The sequence below is a fragment of the Rhinatrema bivittatum genome, chromosome 16 (assembly GCF_901001135.1).
Source record: "Rhinatrema bivittatum chromosome 16, aRhiBiv1.1, whole genome shotgun sequence".
NCBI classification, from domain to species: Eukaryota; Metazoa; Chordata; class Amphibia; order Gymnophiona; family Rhinatrematidae; genus Rhinatrema; species Rhinatrema bivittatum.
Window position 1 is genome coordinate 52,061,533 of NC_042630.1, and position 25,279 is coordinate 52,086,811.

Sequence of the window (25,279 nt, forward strand, 5' to 3'; positions counted from 1 at the left end):
GTAGTGTTGCCTTTTCATAGATAGGGTTGCTCCTGTTTGAGTGTATTCCATAATACAGGTGTAACTGTGTGCGGATTAGTTTATGTGCATTACTACAGATCCTGGGAGTATGTTAGGTCGGTTCTGTGTCTGTTACCGAGATGAGATATTTTGCTAGCATGTAAGCGTTTGTATCGGTCTTATTTGTTGTGTTTTCTCAGAGGACATGCATTGGTGGTAAACTGCTGTCTTTTCATAAGTAGGGCTATTGAGAACGGAGTTAATTATATTAGTCCGGCCCTCTAAAACCATCCCAATTTCTCATGCGGCCCCATGGGAAAATTAATTGCCCACCCCTGATCTAGAAGAAGACAGGCTCATCAAGAGAGCATGGTGCGTGGGCCAGATGCCAGTGAAGTCTCTGAAAATGAGGAATTTATATCCAAGAAAGGCACAGAGGATGCAGAAAACTCCAGGAGGAAGCATGGTAAGAGGTTGCTCTCTGTCAGTAACTCTGAGACAGCAGGAAAGGGCTCCAGAGACTAAGCCTGACAGAGTGGACAAGGAGAAGTCCCTGCCTTACTGCTCCCCTCAGGGAGAGGAGAGGGGCACTCGCTGCTCCCCCATCACTCTCACAGGCTAAGACTAACAGAGAGAGAGAGAGGAGAGGTCCTTGATGTTGCTCTGCAGTGGGCACGTCCTTATTTTCACAGCTTGAGCACTGTCTTATGATAACCCTTTTGTTTCAGCAGTTTAGCATAAACTGAAATCTCTGGAACTTGGAGACCCAAGTTATAATCCCCCCTCTGCTGTGGCAGTCATTTACCTCCCAGTGTTCAAATGGGCGCTTCTAGTTTTATTTCTGGGTCTTCCTACTTTCTTTTCATAATGAGGGCAATTAATTTTGAAATCCATTTCTGTAGGTGAAAAAGCGTTTCAGCTGTGGAAATAATTTTAGAAAATTGCTTTACGTTTATGCAGGTAAAATGGTGTGTGGTATTCCACACGTGCCTGTATAGTTTACAAGTGTATCTTTGGATGGTGGTTAAAGTGGGAGAGGCAGCCATGTGTGTAGCTTTGCATCTCAGATTTCTGCAGGTACTTTTTTCTTGGGACAATAATCAAAGTATAACAATTTACTTAATTTTGCTTTGATTATTGGGACAAACCCTGCAGGTAAAAACTACTGGAGGTGTTTGCAGCAATGTGAGCAAGTTAAACATTGCCCCATATATTTTCTTTTTTTTCCAGAGACCTTTTTTATTATTGTATTGCCTTCTGCCTGTTTGAAAGCTCTCCTTCCATGAGAACAGCATTGTTGGCCTTTGGTACTTTACCTATGTCAGGGTGACACCTGTGAGAGGTTCTGATGATGATCAGTGCAGCTGACCCCCCCTGAGTTGTGTAGTTACTTCCACAATTGTGAATCTAAGTAGGAGCAGTTCTTAAACTCTTTCCAAATACTGATATCTCCTTAGCACTGAAATGAAAATCAGAAGAAAGTAAGAAGATGGATGTTTTGTTTCAATAATGGCTGATTTTTTTTTTTTTTTTTTTTTTTAATCATTAATGGGAGCATTGTGGTTTACTTTCCACTTCCCTGTCTCTCATATTTATTTAAATATGTTGACTGGTAGAAGTAGGTTTAGACAAAAGCCCTCTTACAGGCTGATGCCGTAATCTGGTTGCCATAAAAATGTACACTGGTTTTCTCGATTTTAGTTGCCAATGGTCAGTTGAGGTCTGTGACTTGCTCTACTGAAGCAACACGAGAATTATCCAAACACAACAAAGTTCAAACTGAGCTTTTTCAGACTCTGCACAGGTCCCTTCTTTTGATGATCAATGATTCTTTCTCCAAAGGCTCACACATACCATTAGGGTTAGGTAATTCTTAAGAAGGGCTATATTACACTCTGTAAAGAATCACACCCTTGCATAAATTACACTTGACATCCCTAGGTGGCAGACTGGAGTTTATTTCACAAGTTAGGAATAATTATAACTCATGGAGATTGAAATCATAATGCAGGGACTAAAACCTAGAAAGTGAAACAAAATAATTTATGAAAGTCCCTGTACATTAATTAAATGTTGTAAAGCTCAAAGCTGCCATATGACATTATTTTATCAGTACAGAACCCAAAAACCTCTTTTTCTGGCTTCATTTTAAAGTCCAGCTGAAAAAGTATTTTGAAATATTTTCGAAGCCCCTTTATCAGGACGTATATGAGTGTGGGCTGCTCGAGTGCTGTTTGTCCTCAGATGCTTGGTCCACATTCACTTGTAAGTGAGGAAAAGCAGCTGCAATGGAGATGTTTCAAACCCAGGGGCGAGGAGCCCCAAAGATAGTTTAACAACTTGCTTCAATTCTCCCTTCAAAAAAACCCACCAACATTTTTAGGAAATAAAATAGCTTCTGATTGAGCAGAGGAGAAGTGGGAAGGCTGCACAGTGTCTGTCTCTGACCTGGGTCAGGAGTGTGGGGCTCAGGAAGCTGCCGCCTTCTTGGACACTTAGAAGGTTATGAGGCTGTTCCTTGGAGAGATGTGAAGATGACCCAAAGGCTTCCTAGCAGTTTTCAGCCAGTGAAATCCTCTCTTTCTCCTTTCTGTGTTTCAGGCAAGGCAGACTTCATCTGCAGAAGGATTTCCGTGCCTGTGATCGCTCTGGTGCTTGCTGCTCTGGGTTTTATTATCGTTATAATAGTGCTGGCAGGTGAGTGAGAGGCCCCGGGACGCTTTCTGTACATGGCACCGCATGGCCAGAGGGGGCAGGAGGACAACACCAGAACGGGGTAATGAGGCTGGAAAAACTACATCCGGCGACTCTGCTTTGGCGGTCGGCAGCCGCGCTGCTCTGTGTTTCAGAGGAAGCCGTTTCCGGTCTCCTCGAGTGCAGCAGCTGCACGGGCTGGGGGTGAGAGGAGGCAGGATTTGGGCCAGCACATCCTCCCCCTCCTCCGCGTGCTGTCTCCATCTGGTGTTGACAAGCGAGAGACTGCTGTGAGGCTCAAAGTTCAGGTGTGGAAACGCCACCCTCATGTGGGCGGAGGAGCTGCTCCATTCTGTGCTGCTCGGGCAGTCACTCCTTATTTCAATTTCATCTTTAATATAAAAATGTATAGAACATATAACTGAGCAAATACATAAATTATTTATGTATTTGCTCAGTTATATGCCAATCAGTTAAATTAAAGACACAGTTCCAAGTTAAAGCTAACAATGCAAGCATATCAACATAAGAGTGAAAAACACATATTGCAATATCATCTTTCCTCTATACCCTTCCACAGTGCGACCACACCTTAACTAGTGAGTGCAGTTCTGGTCAATTTTTTTAAAAAGCATGTGTAAGACATGCATGTAATATATATGTAATGCAAAGTTTACACTTAACTCCAAGGTTGAAATGTTTCCTGATGGTGTGTGGCATTCTGTGTCCTTAGATGCTAACAGTATCATTTTATCATCATTGAATGGAGGCATAGCCTAGTGGTTAGAGCAGAGGCTGAGAATCAAGGAGGCTTAGGGTTCAAATCCAGCTCCCTGTGTCTTTGGCTTAATCACTTCACTTATATTGCTTCGGGTGCAGATTTAAGATTGAAATCCATGCTTAAGTGGCAGATTAGTCACAAAAAGGGGAATGAGGATGAATGGGGGTGGATGTGTGGAATGGCCTCCCAGTGAAGGTGGTGGAGGGAAAAATAGTACCTGAATTCAAGAAATAATTTCTCTTTCACTCCTTCAATGTTGATTGTAAACCGGCATGATATGTCCTATGAATGTCGGTATATTTTAAAAGCATTTAAATAAATAAATAAGAAAGCATGGAATGGAAACAGTGGATCGCTAATTTAGCTTTATAATTCTCATCACTCCCTCAGAGATCCCCTGTTTTTATCCAGTGCTTTCTTGATGGATGGATGGGCAGACTGGCTGGGCCATGCGTTTTTTTTCTGCCATCGTGTTTCTGTGTTTCTAATTATTTTTTCCTAGCGTGTACCAGATGGACTCAGAACCAATGGGTATAGTGTACTCGTGCTAGCAGTTGGAGACGGATCAGATTTCAATCTGACGTCAGCCCCTAGCACATGTACCCCTGCAGAAAGTGCAGATCCCCAGTATTTTCCGTCTCCATAGCAGTTAGGAGCTATCTGCATGCTCTCAGAGCGTTAGAACCAAATTTAAAGAAGAAAATTCTACTGAAGACGAGCCGCACTCTCCTGTGGTGATACCCTCGGGTCCCTCCCCCAGTTGAGATTCCCGAGGTGATTTCCGTGCTCCCTCGGAGGTGAGCCTCGGTCCAGCGGCCGAATCGCGGCGGGACCTAGCCCCCGAAGGATCGGGCGTGGCATAGAGGCAGCCTCTGTCCGGCGGCCGAATCGCAGCGAGGACTTACAGCCCCGGAGCGAGAGGAGTTAGGGCTTGGCTGAGAGGCAGCGGGTGCACCCTCAAAAGCGGCGGTGAAGGTAGTTGCCCTCTCCCCCCGCAGCCGGAGACCGCCCGGGACGAGTCCGGGAAGCGCCGAAGATAAGGTAAGGTAGAAATCTTTACTTGTGCCGGTCTCCGAGGATTGAGGATGAGCGCAGGCCATCGGCCGAAGCCAGCGCCACCGGGTTGATCCGCCCTAGCAGGGCCAGACCCCGGCTTTTCCAAGGGCCTACTCACGTGGAGACCCCCCGAGGTAGTCGCCATCTTGCCCGCATGGTCGCCGTCGCCATCTTGGCCTTAATCTCGCCGTTCACATCGCCGCCGGCCGAGCACACAAAAATTTGCCTGTGCGCACAAACCTACTTCTGCGCATAAGCTATACGCACAAGAACACTCAAACGCATAAGCGGCGCGCGCAAGTCCCGGTCGCACGGACTACGCGCACTCTACTACCGGCGCGCACATCCCGAGTTAAGCGCACAGATACGCGCACGAACCCCGGTTAAACGCACAATACGCGCACAAACCCCACGCACATGGCCAGGCACTCAGGAGCGAAACATGTACGTGCAGGCAACCTCGACTCCTCCAGTAACTGAAGTAAAAGCCCTAGGCCTCTGCTCAGCATGCCACCTCAGGGCCGCCCAGAGCCAGGAAGCAGACGCCCTATGCACCCAATGCGAGGAGGCCCTGGGAGATCCACCACAGGCTCAGTCTCGCCCAGGGTCGGGGACTAGCTCTTCAGGGGGCTCCCTGGAGCTAGCAACCCCCAGCGGGACTCCCTCTCAGCCGGAAGCTCCCAGGGAAGCAGCGCCACTCAATGTGGACCCCTCGTCTATTTCTTGGGTGGAACTCTTAAAGGGGATTCACACCTTTGTCCGAATGCAAACGGATTCCTGGGCGGACCAACCACATACGTCGCAGGAGGACCCCTATGCTCCAGGCCCCTCAAGACCTAGGCATAGGCCTTTACCGCCAAGTAGTCCCACCTTCGGGGGCATGGACATCTCAGAAGAAGAAGTCGAACCCCTAGAAGGAGAACTCCCCCCGGGGACAGAACCCCACCGAACCATGAGACTGTTCTTCACAAGGGAGGAACTCCCGGACCTGGTCTCCCAATGCCTGGCGGAACTGGCGATTCCAGATTCAGAAACCCAGGGGGATCCCGAGGAGAACCCATTTCTGGGAGGCCTTCGACAGACCTCCCGTCATTTCCCGCTCTTGCGAGCCGCGCAACAGCTAATTGACCTGGAATGGAACACCCCAGAGTCTGCCTTCAAAGGGGGGCGGGCCTTGGCCAGCTTGTACCCCCTGGATCCAGCAACCAAAGACATGCTCGCTTGCCCAAGAGTGGATGCCATGGTCTGTGCAGTCTCCAAGTGCACCACCATTCCGGTAGAGGGAGGAGCAGCACTCAAGGACACGCATGACCGGCGGCTGGAAGCCATGCTTAAACAGTCATTTGACGTGGCCGCTATGTCTCTTCAGATTGCGGCCTGCTGCACTGTGGTGACACGTGCCTGCTTATCCCAGGCCAGGAACGCACCCTGGGAGATATCCTGGACCCAGCGCTATCCTTTCTAACGGACGCAGCTTCTGACCTCGTACGCACAGCAGCCAGAGGAGTATCATCGGTGATGGCGGCCAGGAGACAGCTCTGGCTCAGAAGCTGGTCGGCCGACCCATGCCTCACAAGGATGCCCTTCAAAGGAACCCTCCTGTTCGGCAGCGATTTAGAAAAGATGGCGGGCAAATGGGGCAAATCCCCAGTCCCGCGCCTTCCGGAAGACAAGTCAAGAAGAGCCCAGCGACAGCCTTCCAGGGCCTCCTGGGGCAGAAGCTCGCAACGCTTCAACCCATACAGGAGCAGCTACCAGGTGCCCCGCCCTTCGGGCAGGAACCAGTCCTTTCGGAACAAGCACAACAAGAGGGGAAACAGCTCGGGCACAGGGCCCGGCTGCACTCCACAATGAGAATCAGCCGACCCATCCAAGGGAAGCCATAGGGGGCAGACTGGCCCTATTCTACCAAAGATGGGTCGAGAAAACTTCGGACAAGTGGGTCCTAGCCATCATCCGGGAAGGGTACTACCTGGACTTCATACGCACCCCCCCGGACAAGTTTGTGGAGTCCCCCTGCCACGACCCCATCAAAAAGGCGGCAGTGGATGTTACACTAGCCAGGCTACTGGCCCTCGAGGCCATAACTCCGTTACCTCCTCAGGAGATAAACTCTGGTCATTATTCCATATATTTTCTCGTTCCCAAGAAAGAGGGAACGTTCCGACCAATCCTGGACCTCAAATCCGTAAACCGATACCTGAAGGTCCCCCGCTTCCGCATGGAAACCCTGAGATCCGTAATAAAGGCAATACAGCCGGGAGAGTTCCTCACATCCCTGGACCTGTCAGAGGCGTACCTGCACATCCCAATTCATCGGGAACACCAGCGTTACCTACGCTTCAAGATCCTGGGCCATCACTACCAGTTCCGGGCCCTACCCTTCGGGCTAGCCACAGCGCCACGGACGTTCACCAAGGTGATAGTAGTAGTGGCGGCAATACTGCGGAAGGAAGGAGTCCTCGTACATCCTTTCTTGGACGACTGGCTGATCAGGGCAAAGTCACCAGAGGAAAGCATCCAATCAACCAACAGAGTCAAGTCTCTACTGGAGAGCCTTGGATGGGTGGTCAACACGAACAAGAGTTCCCTGCAGCCCTCACAATCATTGGAGTACCTGGGGGTCCACTTCGAACCCAAGGAAGACAAAGTCAGCCTGACTCCTGCAAGGAGGTCAAAGCTGTGGAACCGGATGCAATCCTTGCTGAGCGACCCTCGTCCCACAGCATGGGATTACCTACAGGCCCTAGGGCTGATGGCATCCACACTGGAAGTGGTCCCCTGGGCGAGGGCCCACATGAGGCCTGTACAACACTCACTGCTGTCACGTTGGAACCCACGGTCGCACAATTACACCATACGCTTAGCTCTCCCGGGCACAGTTCGGACCAAACTTCACTGGTGGCTGCAGCCCAGCCACATGAACAGAGGCTCAAGACTGTCATCCCCAACCTGGTCTCTGCTAACTACAGATGCCAGTCTACGGGGATGGGGAGCACACTGCAAGGAATTAACCGCCCAAGGGCAGTGGAACACAGAAGAGGCAGGATGGAACATCAATCGCCTAGAAGCACGGGCAGTCAGACTCGCCTGCCTGCGGTTCGCTCAAAGACCCCGAGGCAAAGCGGTCGGAGTGATGTTCGACAACACCACAACGGTTGCCTACATCAACAGGCAAGGGGGAACCAGAAGCCAACAGGTGTCACTGGAGATAAACCCACTGATGGCATGGGCGGAAGCAAATCTACAGGAGATCTCCGCCGCCCACATCGCCGGGAAGGACAACATCACGGCGGACTTCCTCAGCAGAGAAAGTCTAGACCCAGGAGAATGTAGGCTGTCTCCCACAGCCTTCCGGATGATAGTAAACCGGTGGGGAACACCGGAAATGGACCTTCTGGCGAACAGAACCAATGCCGAGTACCCAGATACTTCAGCTGCAAGCGGGATCTACAATCCCAAGGGATCGATGCCCTGGTGCAGGCCTGGCCACGGGGCTCTCTACGCCTTCCCGCCATGGCCCCTTTTGGGCGCAATCATTCACAAGATACAGCTACATAAGGGACTAGTTCTTCTGGTGGCCCCGGATTGGCCAAGAAGACCGTGGTATGCAGACATGAGAAGACTGTTGGCAGGGAACCCTCTACCCCTGCCCCCTCTCAGGGACCTGCTACAACAAGGTCCGATCTTCCACGAGGACCCAGCTCAATTCTCTCTTACGGTCTGGCCATTGAGAGGGCTCGCCTGAAGAGCAGATACTCAGGGGCGGTAATAGACACCCTCCTCCGAGCACGCAAGTTCTCCACATCATTAACATACATAAGGATCTGGAGAATATTTGAGGCCTGGTGCGAAGATCACAACATCAGGACACGTTCACTTAAAGTTCCCGTGATGCTGGAGTTCCTACAGAGCGGACTTCAGAAAGGACTGTCCCTCAATTCCATCAAGGTGCAGGTGGCAGCACTGGCATGCTTCGGCTCCAGGGGTGAGAGCAATAGTCTAGCCTCTCACCCGGATGTGTCATGTTTCCTGAGGGGAATCAAACAAATTCGCCCACCCCTGAAGTGGCCGGTACCTCTGTGGAATCTCAACCTCGTCCTGGACTTCCTGTCTGGAACCACCTTCAGACCTCTTCGAGGCCTATCACTCCGTCAGCTGACCCTGAAGATTGTCTTCCTACTGGCAGTGTGTTCAGCGTGACGCATCTCTGAACTACAAGCACTGTCTTGCCGTGAACCCTTTCTTAGGTTCACCCCAGGATCCATCCAGCTGCGCACTGTACCGTCATTCCTCCCAACGTGGTCTCCCACTTCCATCTGAACCAGACCATCTCGCTCCCGTCGGCGGGAGCCCTGAAGAATTCAGAAGAAACCCGTAGCCTGCGTCACCTCAACGTTGGCAGAATCCTTTCTAGATACCTGGAAATGTCAGAACCCATACGGAAGACGGACCACCTTTTCATCCTTCACAGCGGGAAAAGACTAGGGAAGCAGCCTCGCGGGCAACCATAGCCCGCTGGATTAAGGAAATTATCAAGGCGGCCTACGTAGAAGCAGGGAAACCTCCACCTCTACAGGTCAAGGCCCATTCGACCAGAGCCCAGGCAGCATCCTGGGCAGAAACAAGAATGATGTCACCTGCCGAGATCTGCAGGGCGGCGACATGGTCCTCCATCCATACCTTCTCCATATTCTACCGTCTGGATGTTCAGGCCCAGGAGGACACGGCATTTGCAAGGGCAATACTGAGTGGGTCACAGGCAGCCTCCCACCCGGTTCGGAAGTAGCTTTTATACATCCCATTGGTTCTGAGTCCATCTGCTACACGCTAGGAAATGGAGAAATTACTTACCTGATAATTTCGTTTTCCTTAGTGTAGACAGATGGACTCAGCAGCCCGCCCTTGTCTGCCGTCACACATGGATTTGCAAATGATTCAAGGGTAAGCCTCTTTTCGTTTACCTAGGTTTCCACCTGGTTGGGTGTCGACGCTTTCCGGTTGAGCTCCCTGGCGGTCTCCAGCTACACTCAATCGACTAGTTCAAATTAACCAGTTAATCAAGTTATAACGTTTATATGGTTACGAAGTTATACAAGTTGATCAAATTAACCAATCGGTCAGTCAAACATATATCCACAATACTTTGCAAGGAAGAATACTGAGGATCTGCACTTCCTGCAGGGGTATATGTACTAGGGGCTGACGTCAGATTGAAATCTGATCCGTCTCCAACTGCAAGCACGAGTACACTATACCCATTGGTTCTGAGTCCATCTGTCTACACTAAGGAAAATGAAATTATCAGGTAAGTAATTTCTCCATTTCACAAAATGGTGTTGAATGGCCCAGCACTGCCATGGAGGAGATCCAGATCTGACCTATGTTCCTCTGCAGAAGCAGTGGTCAGCACCCACCCCCACCCTCCCCGAGCCCCCAAGAAAAGGGAGGAGGAGTCCCAGCCATTGCTCCTCTGTAGTACCTGCTGTCTGAGGGGGATCACGGTGCAACATGAGGTCTCACCGATCTTCCTCTCTTCCTTTTGTTAGTGATTGTGAAATCCCATAAGGATCTGCTTCAAAGCCCCTCAAAAGGTAAGCTTTCCTCATCTTATCCCCACTGCCTCCTTTCTCCTTTTGGCCTCTCACCTTTCTACTAACTACCCACTATTATTCTCCGATTCCCCTTTCCGTCTCTCTCCTCCTTCCTCATCACATCACCTTCTCTTTCTCCTTCTTGGTTTGGTCCTTTTCTACTCTAATCTCTCTCACTTTCATATTTACCCCACCTCTTCTCTCCATCACCTCTTCCTCACCACCCGCATATGTCTCCATCCCATACTGCATTTCCTCCTTTCATCCCCCCACACCTGGGACTTGTCCGGATCTGACCCATAGACTTTGTAATTGTAAAGAAATTGCCGGCTCTCTGGGCTAGTCATGTAAATCTCTTGAGTGCCCTGCTGCTGAAGGTGAAGCAACCTGTGCACCCCCAAGCATTTTCTCTTCTGCCCTGCAGAGAAAAGAGAGGAATCCTCTGATTTGATCCGTGTAGGCTGGAAGAAGGGGGGAGTCTCACCGGTTATAGTGAAAGGAAGAGCAGCAGCAGCTGTGTATGGCTGCAGAGAGCAGGAGTCCCATTGTTTGGTGAGGGCCCCAAGGTTGCCGTCACTGCTGGGTTTGGGAGAATGTATAAGGGAGTGTATGTTAATACCTTGCGGTGACCAGAATTGCACACAGTACTCATCTCAAAATAGATATAGTTGCACTGGAGAAGTACAGAGAAGAGCTATCAAAATGACAAAGGGGATGGAACAGCTCCCCTATGAAAGGCTGAAGAGGTTAGGGCTGTTCAGCTTGGAGAAGAGATGGCTGAGGGGGGATATGATGGAGGTCTTTAAATTCATGAGAGGTCTAGAACGGGTAAATGTGAATCTGTTTACTCTCAGAAAATACAAGGAATATGCTATGAAGTTAACAAGTAGAACATTTAAAACAAATTAGAGAAACTTATATTTCACTCAAATCCCTCAACCCACAGTCAAGCTTTGGAATTCATTGCCAGAGGATGTGGTTAGGGCAGCTAGTGTAGCTGGGTTTAAAAAGTTTGGATAAGTTTCTGAAGGAGAAGTCCATAAATTGCTATTAACACATAAGAAATAGCCACTGCTTGTTGCTAGCATTTGAAATGAAATTGACCATAGAGGCAAAAACTCATAATAAAAACTTTTTTATTATTTATTTATTTATTCGAATTTCTTATATACCGGCATTCGCGATGGGAGTCTCATCATGCCGGTTTACAAATAACAGGGTGTGACATAAGGATAAATACTTAAAAAACTTAAAAACATTAACATGTGATAGAAGAATGAATTAGCAGTTACAATAAAACAGGGATAAAATGGAACTTGGAATGTAGAGAAGGCGAGAGAAAGATTAACAATGAGATAAAGAGATATATCCAAAGCAAGAGATATATCCAAAGCAAGAGATATATCCAAAGCAAGAAACCTATGAGGGAGTCGGTTGGACCATTAGATGACAGAGGGATTAAAGGGGCTCTTAGGGAAAAGGCCATTGCAGAAAGACTAAATTAATTCTTTGCCTCCGTGTTTACTAATGAGGTTGTTGGGGAGATACCAGTTCCAGAGATGGTTTTCAGGGGTGATGAGTCAGACGAACTGAACGAAATCACTGTGAACCTGGAAGATGTAGTAGGTCAGATTGACAAACTAAAGAGTAGCAAATCACCTGGACCGGATGGTATGCATCCTAGGGTTCTGAAGGAACTCAAAAATGAAATTTCTGATCTATTAGTTAAAATTTGTAACCTATCATTAAAATCATCCATTGTACCTGAAGACTGGAGGGTGGCCAATGTAACCCCAATATTTAAAAAAGGCTCCAGGGGCGATCCAGGTAACTATAGACCAGTGAGCCTGACTTCAGTGCTGGGAAAAATAGTGGAAACTATTCTCAAGAACAAAATTGTAAAGCATATAGAAAGACATGATTTAATGGAACATAGTCAACGTGGATTTACCCAAGGGAAGTCTTGCCTAACAAATCTGCTTCATTTTTTTGAAGGGGTTAATAAACATGTGGATAAAGGTGAACCGGTAGATGTAGTGTATTTGGATTTTCAGAAGGCGTTTGACAAAGTCCCTCATGAGAGGCTTCTACGAAAACTAAAAAGTCATGGGATAGGAGGCGATGTCCTTTCATGGATTACAAGCTGGTTAAAAGACAGGAAACAGAGAGTAGGATTAAATGGTCAATTTTCTCAGTGGAAAAGGGTAAACAGTGGAGTGCCTCAGTGATCTGTACTTGGACCGGTGCTTTTCAATATATTTATAAATGATCTGGAAAGGAATACGACGAGTGATGTTATCAAATTTGCAGATGATACAAAATTATTCAGAGTAGTTAAATCGCAAGCAGACTGTGATACATTGCAGGAGGACCTTGCAAGACTTGAAGATTGGGCATCCAAGTGGCAGATGAAATTTAATGTGGACAAGTGCAAGGTGTTGCATATAGGGAAAAATAACCGTTGCTGTAGTTACACGATGTTAGGTTCCATATTAGGAGCTACCACCCAGGAAAAAGATCTAGGCATCATAGTGGATAATACTTTAAAATCGACAGCTCAGTGTGCTGCAGCAGTCAAAAAAGCAAATAGAATGTTAGGAATTATTAGGAAGGGAATGGTTAATAGAATGGAAAATGTCATAATGCCTCTATATCGCACCATGGTGAGACCACACCTTGAATACTATGTACAATTCTGGTCGCCGCATCTAAAAAAAGATATAGTTGCGATGGAGAAGGTACAGAGAAGGGCAACCAAAATGATAAAGGGGATGGAACAGCTCCCCTATGAGGAAAGGCTGAAGAGGTTAGGGCTGTTCAGCTTGGAGAAGAGATGGCTGAGGGGGGATATGATAGAGGTGTTTAAGATCATGAGAGGTCTTGAACGAGTAGATGTGACTCGGTTATTTTCACTTTCGAATAATAGAAGGACTAGGGGGCACTCCATGAAGTTAGCAAGTAGCACATTTAAGACTAATTGGAGAAAATTCTTTTTCACTCAACACACACTAACGCTCTGGAATTTGTTGCCAGAGGATGTGGTGAAAGCTATTGGTATAGCTGCATATAAAAAAGGTTTGGACAAGTTCCTGGAGGAAACGTCCATTAATTATTATTAAGGTGGAGTTGCAGAAATTCACTGTTTATTCTTGGGATAAGCAGCTTGGAATCTCTCTACCCCTTGGGATCCTGCCAGGAACCTGTGTCCTGGATTGGCCACTGTTGGAAACAGGATACTGGGCTTGATGGTCCTTTTGGTCTGACCAGTTTGGTGGTGGTTCTAATAGCCAAATCCCCCCACAGCCTGATACTATGCATGACCTAAAATACCCAGAAGCTGACAGATATTTTTTCAGCTAAGGAACAAACTTGTTAAATAACCAATCTTTTACTTTGCAAAGGAAGACATAATCTATCCTTTTCCTTCAAGCTGAGTGGCATTAAATTCTAAAATCTTAGGGCTGCTGCCAGAACCAGCCTCCACCCTATGCTTTATGAGATGCAGTAATATTTTAAGGGGTGGCAGGACAAGTCGCGCTGCTTCTCTAGATGAGAGGCTGTGGCAGCTGACACCAATTCTCACACGATCCATTTGGATTCCCCAAGCATCGCAATACTGATCGTCTCCTTATTTCCAGGTTAGATCTTGTTTACTGTGGGTGCGACTCTGTCCTTGTTTCATTCTAGTTCTTACACGATCCATTCCCCAAGCATCGCAATACTGATCGTCTCCTTATTTCCAGGTTAGATCTTGTTTACTGTGGGTGCGACTCTGTCCTTGTTTCATTCTAGTTCTTACACGATCCATTCCCCAAGCATCGCAATACTGATCGTCTCCTTATTTCCAGGTTAGATCTTGTTTACTGTGGGTGCGACTCTGTCTTTGTTTCATTCTAGTTCTTTGAGACGTCACTGCTGCATTTGAGTCTCTGGATCATTCTGGTCTCTTTTTCATGCTGGTGAGAGATTGAGATAACTGGTGCAGTACTCTCCTAGTTCTTATCTCTCTGGATGAATGCAACGGATAAAAATTGACTTTCTGCTCCTCCTGGTGCCCAATAAAATCTGGAGTACCCTCTTAGTGGCACTTTTTAACCCCTACTTGACTTCACACTGCTGTTTGCTGGGACATCTAGGTCTCTCTTAGAAATTGTATGCGAACGATATCCATTTTCTTTTCCCCTTTTATCATCTGGGTCTGACACTAATCAATTCCTCTCCTCTGTTCGGAGTTAATCTGTTTTCAGAGACCATCAGTGAACATCAAGAAAGCACAGATGACTGTACTTGGCTAACCTCTACCATTTCCCATCCTGCTATTTTTCTCACTATATCTCTGTAACCTTTTCAAATAAGATACGTGACCTGGAAATTCTTAGTGATCCCAGACTCTCAATGATACCTCAGGTTCCATCAGTGGTTAAGAGCCCATTTTTTAAGCTTAAATTCTTAAGACACTTATTTTCTTGAGGCAGCTAACTTCTGTATAGTTCTTCAGACCTTGGTATTATCTGGAATTGATCCTTTTAATTCTGCGTGCTCTGTTTTACCCCTCTCTACTACATGTCCCCTTCAAATATTTAAAAACTCCACAGAAGCATGCCTACTAACAGGAAAGAATATCAGAGCACGTCCCTGCTTTCCTCAAATTCCTGCACTGATTGCCAAACACTACCCTATACAATCCAAAACCTCAGCAATTATCCATAACTTGCTCTGTAATGCATTGGATTGAATCCACTTGAAAGATATACAACCCATTGTGTTTTCTGTGTCCTTCTGGTCAATACTTACTTGACATTCCTTCCCCCTTCTCAGAATAGCACGCCTACGCTTTTTCAAGAGCTCTCATTCTCTATATTTGATCCCACATTATGGAACTCCCTGCCTAGTTATAGGCGCTTGGCCCAAGACAAAGAATTTTTATAAATTTCTAAAAACATTTCCCTGTACATACCAGGATCAGTCCGGATCTTAACTTGGTGTGTCACCTGTGATCCTTCAGTATTTTCTCTGACTCGCAGCAGAGGAGGTAGACAACCTGCGGTCCTGATCCTTTACATATTTTTTCTTTCCAGAGTTATTAAGCTCTGTCTCTTTCCCTAACACCTTTGGCTACATCAAGTTTATTGGAAAAAAAATTGAATCAACACTTTTTTATTTTACCGGTGTTTCTCACTGCCACCCCAGCTGCGGTAGAGGTAAGGCTGGGGCTGGACGCTCCGAGAGCCTTGTTCCCGGAGGGACGATCTTCTCTGGAGGGGGATTAACTGGTGGGCCGGTCCCTCCCCTCGGCGCCTCGAGATGAGGTTTTCCTCAGGTGCTGCAGTTTCCTAGAGCTCCGGAAGGCCGTAGTTCGGCGGGTGCCTCTAACTTTCCTTTTCCTACCGCGCTGTCCAGATGCCCCCGGGATGCCGCGAGGGTTGTCTTGCATTGCATGTGGGGAGTCGGGGCCGTGTCTTTCGCAGGTCGGGGTATGCGCCCGCTGCCTCTCCAGAGGGGAGGTGTCTTCGGGGGGGGGGGGGTGTTTTGGGGTGATTTTCCCGCGGGCCTCGGATCGGTGCTTCCGATCGCGTGCAGCTCCGTCGCCGGCTGGCGCGGGAACGGCGGCCATTTTGTCCATTCCCTGCCTGCCTGCTGGGGGAGAGGATTCTCCTCTTTCTCCTCCCAGCTTAAGTCTGGTCCGGCCACGCGATCCAGGACCTGCCCCTCCTCAAACCCTGCCTTCCCTTTCAAACCCTGCCCTCCCACAACGAAGCCCTTAAAGGGGCAGGCAACTTTTTCATCAAAATATATTTATGAGTGGAGACAATTGAGAGAGAATATTCTGATTCTGTTATTTCTACCCTTCTGCAAGCATGAAAAACATCCACGTCGTTGGTCTATATTCGTGTTTGGAGAGTTTTCGACTCTTGGTGTTGCGGGTTGAATGTGCCCCCACATCGGGCTTCTGTAGCGCAGATTCTAGCCTTTTTACAGGAGGGCCTGAAGAAAGGTCTGGCTTGCAGTTCTCTCCGGGTGCAGGTCGCAGCCCTGGGTTGTCTGCAGGGCAAGATTGACGGGGTTTCGCTGGTAGCTCATCCGGACGTGTCCCATTTTTTGAAGGGGGCCAAGCATTTGCATCCTCCAGTCAGACAGATTTGTCCTTCATGGAGTTTGAATTTAGTTCTCCGGGGCTTATGTGGCTTCCATTTGAGCCCCTCTGGCAGGCCACATTGAAGGACTTGACTCACAAGACTGTTTTCTTGGTAGCCATTACCTCCGCACGGCGGATATCAGAGATTCAAGCTTTGTCAGGACCCGTATCTCCGTATTTCTGATTCGGGAGTTTCTCTGCGGACTGTCCCATCATTCCTGCCCAAGGTGGTGTCGGGTTTTCATGTGAATCAGACGGTAGAATTGCCGGCTTTCCTGAATTTGGATCCTGCTTCTTCGGTGGATAGGGATCTGCATAAGTTGGATGTGCAGCGGGTTCTCCTTCGCTATCTAGAGCTGACCAACACCTTTCGGTTGTCAGATCATTTGTTTGTCTTATGGGGTGGCCCTAAGAAGGATCACAAGGCATCCAAAGCTACGGTTGCTAGGTGATTGAAGGAAGCCATTTCCTCCACTTATCTTTGTGCTGGTCACGCAATCCCTGAAGGCTTGAAAGTGCATTCCACCAGATCTCAAGTGGCTTCTTGGGCAGAGAGCCAGTCGGTTTTGCCACAGGAGATTTGTAGAGCAGCAACTTGGAAATCGTTGCATACTTTTGCGAAGCATTACCATGTGGACGTCCGTGATCCGGATGTCTGCTTTGGCAGCAGTGTTCTTCTCGTGGGACTTTCCAGGCCCCACCCCAATTAGGGCAGCTTGGGTACATCCCAGCGATCTGGACTAATCCTGGTACATACAGGGAAAGGAAAATTGGTTCTTGCCTGCTAATTTTCGTTCCTGTAGTACCAAGGATCAGTCCAGATGCCCGCCTTTGGATTTTGGAGAGTCTGTTCTGTATTTTTTTCCTCGTCAGAATTCTTTACAGGGATAGGAAGGAATCTTCCTTGTACATAGGTTATGCGGTTATATGGATTTGTTTGTTTGACCGCACATATTGTTGTAGCCACTGGTTGTTATGTTTGGGGTTTTTTTTATCCTTTAATTGGTTATTCTGCTATAGTATTGTTTATACTGAAGGATCGCAGGTGGCACACCAAGTTAAGAGGGGGTGCCTTTTCAGTTTTTTCTCTGACTCCATCTGCTGGAAGGGAGACACGACCCAGTGGAATGGACTGATCCTTGGTACTACAGGAATGAAAATTAGCAGGTAAGAACCAAGTTTCCTATCTGTTCAATAAAGCCTTCCCCAGTTCTGAATAACCCCAGATAGATATAATGCACTCTGTACTGTTTTTTGGAAAATGTCATTCAAGTTCCTTGATAAAACCATTTTAATTCCTATTGAAGGAGTTCGATTTTATGGACAATCATTGAATGAGAGAACTGAAAACCTCTGATTAACACTGCCAGCAGTGATACGCATTGAAACGCACAGCCATATTGAATGTACTAACATTTGAAACGCAGTGGCACGCATTATGCAATTACGTACTTACGTACTGACATTCAGTGGAACGCACTACCATTTTGTAATAATAATAATTTGTATTGTATTAATACGATTGCTGCTATAAAATGTCTAACATGTCAATTAAATGACGAAACAATGGTCTGATTATAAGCTACACCTACTTGAAACCCTCAGCCGAATATGCTTGCTCAGCAGTGTTTACAACGCATGTGTAAAAGATAAGAATTGTAGAATGTATAAGAGTCTGCTCCTGAAGGGGAGGGGCATGCAGTTGTACTAAGCCATTGTCTTAGCTGCATCTTGCTGGCAATAAAAGTCTATCTTTACGGATCAGTCTTCTGGGCCTTCTTTCTGACTTTTAGAGACGGTTTCACTATCACTGTAAGACAAGATGAAATTTGTGATTTTTTTTTTTTTTTTTAATATAACTGTGTTTATGTATCCTGCCCTGAGCTTTTTTAGAAGGGCAGATAACAATGTTAAATCAATAACAAGGAAGCTTCTGAGAGGCCGATGTGCTTGGGTAAATGCAGGCATCCCTGGATTAGCAGGTCACTCTTCCATTCTCCAGCTTCCTGACTTCTGATTTATTGCTTAGTTATTGTACAGTGCTGCAGTGCTTGTAGTTACAGGAGTAGTAAAACCTATTCAGACCAGCTTTTTATGGGTTATTTCTCAATGGGGCCGATGCAATAAAAAGCGCGGAAAGTGGGTGCTGAAAAGTCACTTCTTTACCCCTTCACAGCCCACGCTCACCTTGTACTGCTTTTTTTTTTTCTTTACTGAAGTCCGTATTCTGGTGTAACTTTTTTTTTTTTTTTTTGTTTAATAAAATGTACTTACAGTATTCACAGCACCCCTGTGCCCTTGTCCCCCTGGAAACGGATCCATGGCTCAGCCGTGCCCCATGAACTGGCTCCGGCACAAGGGAAAGTGCTATTACTTCTCTAGAGACACTAAGAGGAGCTGGAGCAGGAGCCGTGAGGACTGTGCAGAGAGAGACTCTGAGCTCCTGGTGATACAGGACCAGGAGGAGAAGGTGAGGATCCATGCGTCTGCATAAAAGTTACTCAAGGGTACAGCAAAGATCTCACACAGTCCTGAGCACTGCAAGGGGACAGGGAATGAAGGAGAAGATGGGTCAGTGTTACACATGTGTAGTAGCCCAGGAGTGCTCGAGTTGTGGGAACTGCTCCTGTTCTTTCCCTGATCTGTGGAGAGCATGCTTTCTAAGCCCTAATACTGCATGCTCTGTCTGCAAAACCCTTCCCAGATCTATGTTCCTAAACCGTGCTTTCCTTAGGTGTCCTGATCCAAAGAAACAGCCGCTATAGAAGAGGCAGTATATACTTATTCACAGTCCTTTTCTCTCAAAGGGCTGGATAGCTATAGCACAGGTACTTCCTTGAAGGCAGAAGGCAATTCCCTTCTTGCATTTCTCTTGCCAGCCAGGTGGTCACATCCAGGAGGAAGCTGGCCTCCTGTTCTTTGCGGAGTTGTCCTTGGCTGAGAGCTGGGGTGGGACTGTCATGCCACAGTTAAAAGTGTAATGTAGCCAGACTTTTCTTATTACAACGAAATAGCCCAACTTGGAATGAAACCACAAGAGATCTCTTGCTCCTCAAGGATCAGCCAAATTGGAATTAGCAAGGAATGTATTGAAATCTTTTGTTTAGCAGGCATTGCTTTTCAGTCTGATCTGGTGAAGTAATGTACATTTTGAGTTCTGGAAGAAAGCTTAAAGAGAGGACATCGCAAAAATCAAATTTTGAAAGTTAAAGCTAGAACAGAAAAGTCTGTGTACGACACTCCAAGCATTTCACCCACTTCTATGAGGAATTATACTCATTAGACGCGGAGGGGAAGGATAACTGAGTCTTCTTCAGATGAATATTTGGATGGTGTGTGTTTCCTGTTGTTTCCTGTAGGAAGCCAGGGATTAAGGAAATCGGTTGAGGCAAAGTGGCCCAAGTGATTAAAAGTTTGAAGATGGGCAACTAGCCTGGATATGTCTGGCATTATGGTTTTAGTGAAAATTGGTCGAGAGCCTACCTTGTGCAGTTCATGTAATCCCTTATTAATATAGACCTAAAAATCCTAGGAAAGGGCGGCTCCTTTGTTAATATGTTAATGCCTGATCCAATACAGAGCACTCAGCTGAGCGCACTGTTTAATCCGTAGTTGGACGTGGGTTTCGGACGCGCATCCACAACCCCTTATATCCATAAGGGGATTAGCGTGTCCAACCCCTCCCCCACACCCACGTAACTAATAGTGCTTACCACATCAAAGGCATGAGTATGAGGCTATTAGCTATTTGCGGCAGATCCTAAAAAAAAAAAAAAAAAGTGTGCCCAACCTGCACACTTTTATGCTCTGAGCAGTCGAGAAAAGTGTACAGATGGTGATATTAAATCAGCAGAACAAAATGTTAAAAAAAAAAAAAAATTTAAAGTGTGCCAGTTTTCAGGTTAGGAAAAGGGACAATCAATTAATAAGAGTCCGTCTTCCTAACGCGTGGCTGTGCACAGGTTAGGAAGACGGATGCTCATAAAATTGGGCGTCTGTTTTCTTAATCCGCTGACAGCCACCTCTCCTGGGTGCCCTGAGCCAAGAAGGAGCTAGGGGTGCACATTTGCCCCTAGTGCCGCCTCTTTAGTGCAACCCCTCCTCTCCTCATTTTAAGTATTCTAGCGCGCACCCAGGAAAATTGGGTGGGCACACGTTAGGAAAGCGGGCGCACAACATGTGGCTTTATTAAATCAGCCTGGCAGTGACCAAACGGGATTTGTGCCTGGTGGGGGGCGCTAGCTTCTGATGATATGGAAGAGTTCTTAAGCTCATTTGGTGGGCCAAAGGCCAAGAACCCCCCACCCTCGGTGCAGCCTTTGACAGGGCTCACTGGCCTGATCTCTTTAAAGTGCTGCAGAAGATGGGTTGGGTAGCTACTACTTATCCTGGATAAAGGGTGTTATACGCTAATCCCAAAACCTGCATACAGGTTAATGGGGGCTCTTCTGAGTCCTTTTACATGAGAAGGGAAACTCGGCAGGGATGTCCTCTATCCCATCTCTTGTTTGCTCTATCCCCTGAGCCCTCTCCAGAAAGAGATAGGCAGAGTTTACAGATCCAGGTCGTCTCTTATCGGGAGGAACGTCTACAAATTATTTTTATTTGCCAATGAGCTTATGTTCACCTTGACTAATCCATAATTCTCCTTGAGATCATTGTTATCTGAAATGCAGCGATTCGGTGTGGTCTCTGGTTTCAAGTTAATGAAAATAAGACAAAAGTATTGAATGTTTGTCTCCACCGATTTGGTCATACGTAGCCGAGGCCAGTTGCCTTTCAAGTGGGCTGAAGGGGTGCACATTGGGACTCACTTAGATCTATTATTCAGGTTGAACTATGAGCCTCTTATCACAGGTGTTTACCAAGACAAAGGAAGATGGGTAAATGAATCTCCTACCACCATCCTGCTATGTTCCAAACATCGCCGGTCCCTATACCAGACCGGATTCTGAAATCAAGCATCATGTGGAAGCAGAGACCCCCCCACAGGCTGCAAAATGCATTTTATATTAGTCTAAATGATGGGGAGGACTGGGTGAGCCCACTCTCCTACGATATCACTTGGCATCCCAGCTCAGGACAGTGATGGAGTGGCATAGAGTATCCAACTTTAAACATTGGGTTCAGCTCAAACAGGATATTGGGGATGATATTCCACTAGAGATGAGTTTGGTCACCTACGGGATTGGGGCAAGGTACGGGTGAGTGCTCCTCTTTCACCAAACTAACAATGGATATGAGTGCTGGTGGGAGATAGGGGCCTATAACCTCCACACTACCTTCCTTTACACCTGGAAATAATGCAGTAGCAGGTACCGATGGAGGGATCTTGAGCTGACTACTTTGGAATAGGCCTGGGATGGATGGAGAATAATACCCTTTGCTGTTGATCTTAGAGTTGGTGCTAAGGTTTCATATACACAGTTGGCGTCTCTTATGCACTGGAAACTGTAGACACATTTACACAAGATAAGGCGACATTTGAAGATTACTGTGAATGTGCTGATAAAATTACAAGAGCTATCACTAGAGCCTATGGAGAGGTGAAAATGATGCCAACTCATATTGCTGTAGGGGAGAGGGATAATAGGGGTAGTCCTAGCTGAGACAAAGTGGGATTCACTGTTTTCTGGACAGGGGTAAGAGCTTTGTTTCCTCACCAATAGTTGAAAATAGCTATAAGGTTCTTAATTGCTGGCATGTGATCCTGACGAGACTTCATATTTATGTTGGAGAGGATATGGAGGGCTATGATCTTTCTTCCATATTTGGTAGCAATGCCTGGAAGTCAAAAGATATTGGGACAGGATCCAAAATGTTGTTCTGGACCCCAAGATTTTTCTACTTAACCTACCAGTAGCACATGTGACACATCACCGGCAACATCTGGTGCTGCAGATAATCAAAGCAACTAGGTGCAAATTGACATTCTGGTGGTGTATGGCAGAGATTCCTTCTCTAAGTCAGATAAGAGCGGGTTGGTCTAATGGGGAAGTTAATAGCATATAAAACATGATGATATGCATGTTTGACAAGACATGGTGCCCTTACATTCAGTGGCACAGTGGCCCTTAGTTGATATGAACTTCAAAACTTGTTGATAGTGCTGACCCTCCCTAGATCTCTTCTTGCCTTTCGTGTATTTATTTATTTATAACTTTTCTATACCGAAGTTCAAGTAACAGAGTTAATTATCACTCCGGTTTACATTGCAACCATAAACAGACAATGACAAAATTGTAGAATACATCTTGTAATTCTGTAAACTTGTAATTGCAGATAAGATCCCTTCCTTGGGTTGGGGAGTGGGAGGGGGGAGGAATGAGATAAGTTGATATGCTCTGAGGTTGGTTATGTGGATACGATTAATCTGTGTATCTCTTCAATAATATGGAAAAGCTGCATTGCATACATATATTTTGATATAAAATGTGAATTGTGTGTGTAATGTAGCCACATGCCCAGAACCAGACTAAGATCTTGGTATGTGTCATTCATACACAAATCTGAAGACATTCCTTATATAGCTCTCCCTCTGTTTTCACTAACAGAAGAGGTGGTGTCCAGGGGCTCCAGGTCCTTCCTCTGACTGCCCTCTAAAGATCTCTACCTTAACCTCTGAATGTGAGTCAGTTTCCCTCCCATCTCTTTCGTGCTTTCCTAAGCACACTTCTGCTGTCTTCAGCCAGAATCTCTCTGCACAGATTCAGAGAATGTTTTTTCTCATGGTAATCATTTACTACATCTTCCCAAGACTCGCTCCATCCACAAAGGTATTTTCCATTCTCAGTTACTCCCCTCCCCAGAGTACACCACCAATCCCTCTGCTTCCTGGGAGTTTAGTGAAATGGGATAAGCTGATGGCATTTAAATATGGGGTTAAGAATGATTTAGTGAGGCCGTGGGCCTTACATATGTGAGAAATAAAGCGATCAGCACTGGAGGGAATCAGGCACACCAAAAATACAGATTTAGTTTCAGGCATAGCCAATGCAACGTCTTGCGCTTCTCTGCAACTTTTCTCAAGGAGATGAGCTCGAGAGGCAGTGCAAAGATGGGATTAGAAAAGCCTTTAACAAATCTATTTCTGTATTTAGTTATTTTGCCCTATAAGATAGATTTGGGATGCCTGCCACCCTTTTTGTTACTTACAGGAGGTTGCACAGCCAAGGGATAGGAAATACCCAGGATGTTTTGAGTTTAGCTAAATATTAAGCTAGAATATTTGGGTGTAGGTGTGCATTTACCATCTCTTTTCTGTATCTTTCTGATTCTGTTTTGCTCTATCGAGGTGTACAGATGGTTTTTGTTCTGTGTTTGCACAGGATTTCATAAACCAGAAGACACAGAGTGAGCATCACTGGATCGGACTTCACAACCCCTCATCAGCAAGCTCCTGGACCTGGGTGGATGGCTCCTCATTAAATGGAAAGCTGTGAGTGGCTCCATGAGATGTTTCAAATTAAGTTAGGATGGCTGACTCCAAGGTTTCTGTTATTGCACAGAAAAACACCACAAGGGTGATCAGCCAATCAGATCCTGCAGCTGAAGGATGTCCCCTATCTGCAAATGAGGGTGTGCAGTGGGAGGAGGAGTTCATTACGTAATACATACTGAGACAAAGGTGGAACATTTCAGCTTGGCAGGAGTTCAAACTAAAAAATCATTAAACATTTCATTGTACGTACCAGGATCAGATCAGATGGTGGCTTATGTCCCCTGTCCAGCAGATGGAGTCAGACAAAGCTTTGAAGGGTGCTGCCTTATAAACCAGTGCACCCACTGCCAGTCCTCAGTATCTTTCTGACTCCAGCAGATAGAAGTGGTGGAACCTCAAGTCCACCAGTACATTAATTGAAGGCTAAATGTATTCCTTCTCTATTTCTAAGCTTCTTCCTTCCTGTAGATGGATCAAGTTGTTACAATTTAAAAACAAAAAAAAGCTAGCAGCTTATAACTTGCAGACAGATCTGTTGTGTCACTGTCTTTTTTTCTCATTACTCTGTGTTTGGCTGTAGCGGAGTAAGTTTTCTTCTGTACTTATCTTTTTTTACAGGGATAGTTGCTAACTCTGCTCTCCATGGGGTGCATGTTGGAGGTTCCAATCTCTCCCCCTTTGCCACGTCCCGGCCCGCTGCCCCGAGAAGCACATTCCTTGGGACTGCCGGCCACAGAGAAGTTCCATTCCTTTGTGGCATCTGAAACTCTGATCGGGTCGGTGAGAGAATAGCAAGTGGAGGTGTTTTTCCCACTGCCCGTGGCACTGCCTATTGATTTCCTCGCGGCTCCCCCTCTCTCCTACGATGCAGAGGGCTTCCCGGTGCTCGGTGTGCGGGGAGCCCGGGTCGCAGCTCTCCCACGAGGGAATATGCATGAGGTGGGGAGGGCCCCTCCCAGCCGACGAGACGCGCTGTTTCGCGCTTTCAGGCACGCCTTGACGGACAGAGACTGGCCCCGATCCCGCTTAGCGCGGGAACGGTGGCCATTTTGGATGCAGAGCCAGCTGCCCCAGTGTTGCCAGGAGAAGGTTTGGAGGAGATTGTTTCGCTCTTGCCGCCGGTCCTTATCTCCACTGGGACTCTGGGACCCTTCTTACCTTCAGGGGATCCCAGTTTTCCCTCCCTCGGGGCCACCTCAGTTTTCACGGACTTTGTGCTCCTACTGCACAATTCTTATCTGGCCTGGATGAGCCAGCCTCCGGATTCAATGGCAGGACCTCCGCCTCCCAAAGTGTTTAGGATAGCAGATCCTCCTCCCGTGGGTGTCCCCCAGGGAGTAGAGGACTTATGGATGGGGACACCTGTGACCCCTCAGGCGTCCACCAGGATTCATTTGGTACATCTCCCTGCGGAGGGGGTGGATTCTGCTCCAGACCCGGACCTGGATGACCCCTTGCTTACCTCTCAGATGGACGGTGACGACCCTAGAGTTCTGCGTATTTTTCCAGAGGGACGAGTTGGACACCCTCATCCCACATATCCTGCAGGAGTTGGATATTGAGGCCCCTCAGGACCC

At 47.0% G+C, this 25,279-nt stretch overlaps 1 protein-coding gene across 2 annotated transcripts in view; it reads left to right on the top strand.

Moving 5' to 3' along the window:
- The window catches only part of LOC115078582 (killer cell lectin-like receptor subfamily F member 1), a 132,893-nt gene that overhangs the window by 100,186 nt on the left and 7,428 nt on the right, over positions 1-25,279 (top strand). The window contains exons 3-6 of one of the 2 annotated variants that reach the window (XM_029581510.1): positions 2,602-2,697; positions 10,081-10,125; positions 18,538-18,731; positions 23,590-23,699. In XM_029581510.1, the coding sequence (XP_029437370.1) occupies positions 2,602-2,697; positions 10,081-10,125; positions 18,538-18,731; positions 23,590-23,699 (445 nt within the window). The remainder of the gene's footprint in view (positions 1-2,601; positions 2,698-10,080; positions 10,126-18,537; positions 18,732-23,589; positions 23,700-25,279) is intronic. The other variant, XM_029581511.1, reaches the window with a different exon arrangement.